Genomic DNA, 2,358 nt, shown 5'->3' with positions numbered 1-2,358 from the left:
GAATACTTTTTCCCAGTCAGTGGCTTCCCTTTTTACCCTACTGGAGAAGTTTTTGGATGTGCATAGGGATTTGAGTCTTAGAAGGTCCCATTCATCTGTGTTATCTTCTCCTGGTTGTAGCTTGAGTTGTAGTCTTAATGTAGCAGATATTTGCTGGATAGAAGATACAACACTACTAGTTCTGAATTTTAAAATTTAATGTTATAGTCCTCTTCTAAAGTGAACTTTGGTTACTATCTTTCCCAGTCTTAAGACAGCTGTCACTGTATAATTACCAAGTTTTGATTTGATTCTGGACCTCTGTATTTAAGTTGAACAAAGATTTCTAAAACTTTGTGATTCTGAAGTCAGCTCTGATGTTTCAGGATTCTCTATACGGGAGGAACTGGAAAATCTGAAAAGACTCCAAGTCTAAATGTCTGTTAAATTAAAAATATTCTACTTTTTGGAGTGTATTCTCAAAGTTTTACAGAAAGTAATAAAGTTTTGTTAAAAGTTGTGACTAAAGAGGTAGGAACCAATTTGTCACTTGAGTCCTCAAACACTTTTTCCTCTTGAGTTTCTTCAGCAGATGGATCAGTTGTCTTTTCAAATTATTCTGAGCCTAGCTTCCCCCCCCCCTTAGTATAGGGAAGTGACTAAAATGAAACATACTTTGATGTCACATTAATTTCTTTTTAACAGATCTTTGATGGTATACATTGCAGAAATCTATTTTAGAGCTTGGAGAAAGGCTTCTGGGGACATATTGGAGGTATGCTTCATTTTACTAAATATCAACACCTATTTTTATTGTTTTCTGTGTATGACATGAGTTGACTCAACCACCCCTAACAGCAGCAATAATTAACTAAATAGATGGTTACTTGTTACCATTGAGTCAATTCTGACACATAATGACCCTATCTGTACAATGTTGTTGAACTTCCTCATAGATTTTCCAAGACTTATAGGAGGGAGCTCTAGTGGCCTGTGAATAAGAAGTTATGCTGCTAACCCAAAGGTGCTCGGTTAGAATCCACCAGCTACTCAACAGGAGAAACATGGGCAATCTCGCAAGCAATTTACTGCCTTTGAAAATTCACTGGAGAATCAGAGATGAGTTGATTCCAACTTTATGCCACTTAACAACAACAATCTTTAGAGGAGCTGGCTGCCACATCTTTCTCACATTGATTGCTTTGTTGTTTCATACTACCAGATTGGAACTGACTCCTAGCTGACCCTTAAGTAAGTTTCAGAGGCAGTAATTCATTTGGGAAGAGATTATTCATCTTTATTTTGTGGAATGGCTGATGGATTAGGACTACTTTGCTTTTGGTTGACAGCACAGTTCCTTACCCCTGAGCCATTAGAGCACCCTCATGGAGTGCCTAATTCATTTAAACTGGTGACCTTTCAGCTAACATTTGAATCTTAAACCATTGTGCTATGAGATATGAGAGCTCATTTCATTTATTTAAAACTGGTGCTTTCTGTCAAAATGCAGCCTAATAATAAAAATCTGTATAGTAGAGATGTAGTACAGGTAGTTCCCAGGTTACAAATAAGATATATTTTTAATGGTGTCTTAAAGTATTTTAAGTGGAATTTGAAAGTAAGTTAGAATAGATACATGACATTCTTATTTAGCTTTCCTTTAGTGCAAGAAAAGACTCGAAAACCTTTTAGTCACTTAAAAGATGCATATAAAAAAAAAGATGCATATGAAGCAAGTGAAGGTGATTGTGATGACGAATCTGCTTCGAGCAAGGACATCAGGAATGAATGATCGATCATCAGAGGTTTCTGTATAGTAATTAACATGTTGGAACATAATATGCTATAATCGATTGGCTGGGGGGAAATGTCACATTATACTTTGTAAACTTTCACACAAATAACAATAAAAGTATGTTAAAACAATAGGACTTTATTTCAAATAGAAGTTGAATCAATCATTGCAAAATGATTAAAGGGCAGGTAGAGATTAAGTGTAAGTTAGACCTTCCTAATCCTGACACTGCCTATAGGTGCAGTATTTGTTCTTATTTATGTATTTAATCATACTCCATTTGATTCTTATTGCTTATTGTGATGTGTAGTTTGAGTGAATTACATCAAGATTCTCTTGCTTACAATTTTTGTAGCTCTAGACTTCAAGGAGATTATGTGGCTTCTGGATACATGAAATATGTAGAGTCCAAATTGAGATGTGATGTAGTAAAAAACAGATACCAGATTACTGAGGATTTGCAGAGTAAATGTAAAATATGTCTTTATTTTTAAAATATATCTTTATTTTTTAAAAGTACTGAATACATGTTGATAAGATAATGAGTTGGCTAAGATTTACTCATACCCAACCTATGGACAATA

The 2,358-nt window shown here is 34.7% G+C and overlaps 1 protein-coding gene across 1 annotated transcript in view; it reads left to right on the top strand.

The window, feature by feature from the left end:
* NCAPG2 (non-SMC condensin II complex, subunit G2) overlaps positions 1-2,358 on the top strand; it is a 103,266-nt gene that overhangs the window by 7,295 nt on the left and 93,613 nt on the right. The window contains exon 6 of the mRNA XM_006887661.1: positions 685-754. Within this exon, the coding sequence (XP_006887723.1) occupies positions 685-754 (70 nt within the window). The remainder of the gene's footprint in view (positions 1-684; positions 755-2,358) is intronic.

Source organism: Elephantulus edwardii, unplaced genomic scaffold (assembly GCF_000299155.1).
Source record: "Elephantulus edwardii isolate Elephantulus edwardi_28Jun2011 unplaced genomic scaffold, EleEdw1.0 scaffold00060, whole genome shotgun sequence".
Taxonomy (NCBI): domain Eukaryota; kingdom Metazoa; phylum Chordata; class Mammalia; order Macroscelidea; family Macroscelididae; genus Elephantulus; species Elephantulus edwardii.
The sequence above is the reverse complement of the archived record's forward strand: the minus strand, read 5'-3'. Positions and strand labels throughout refer to the sequence as shown.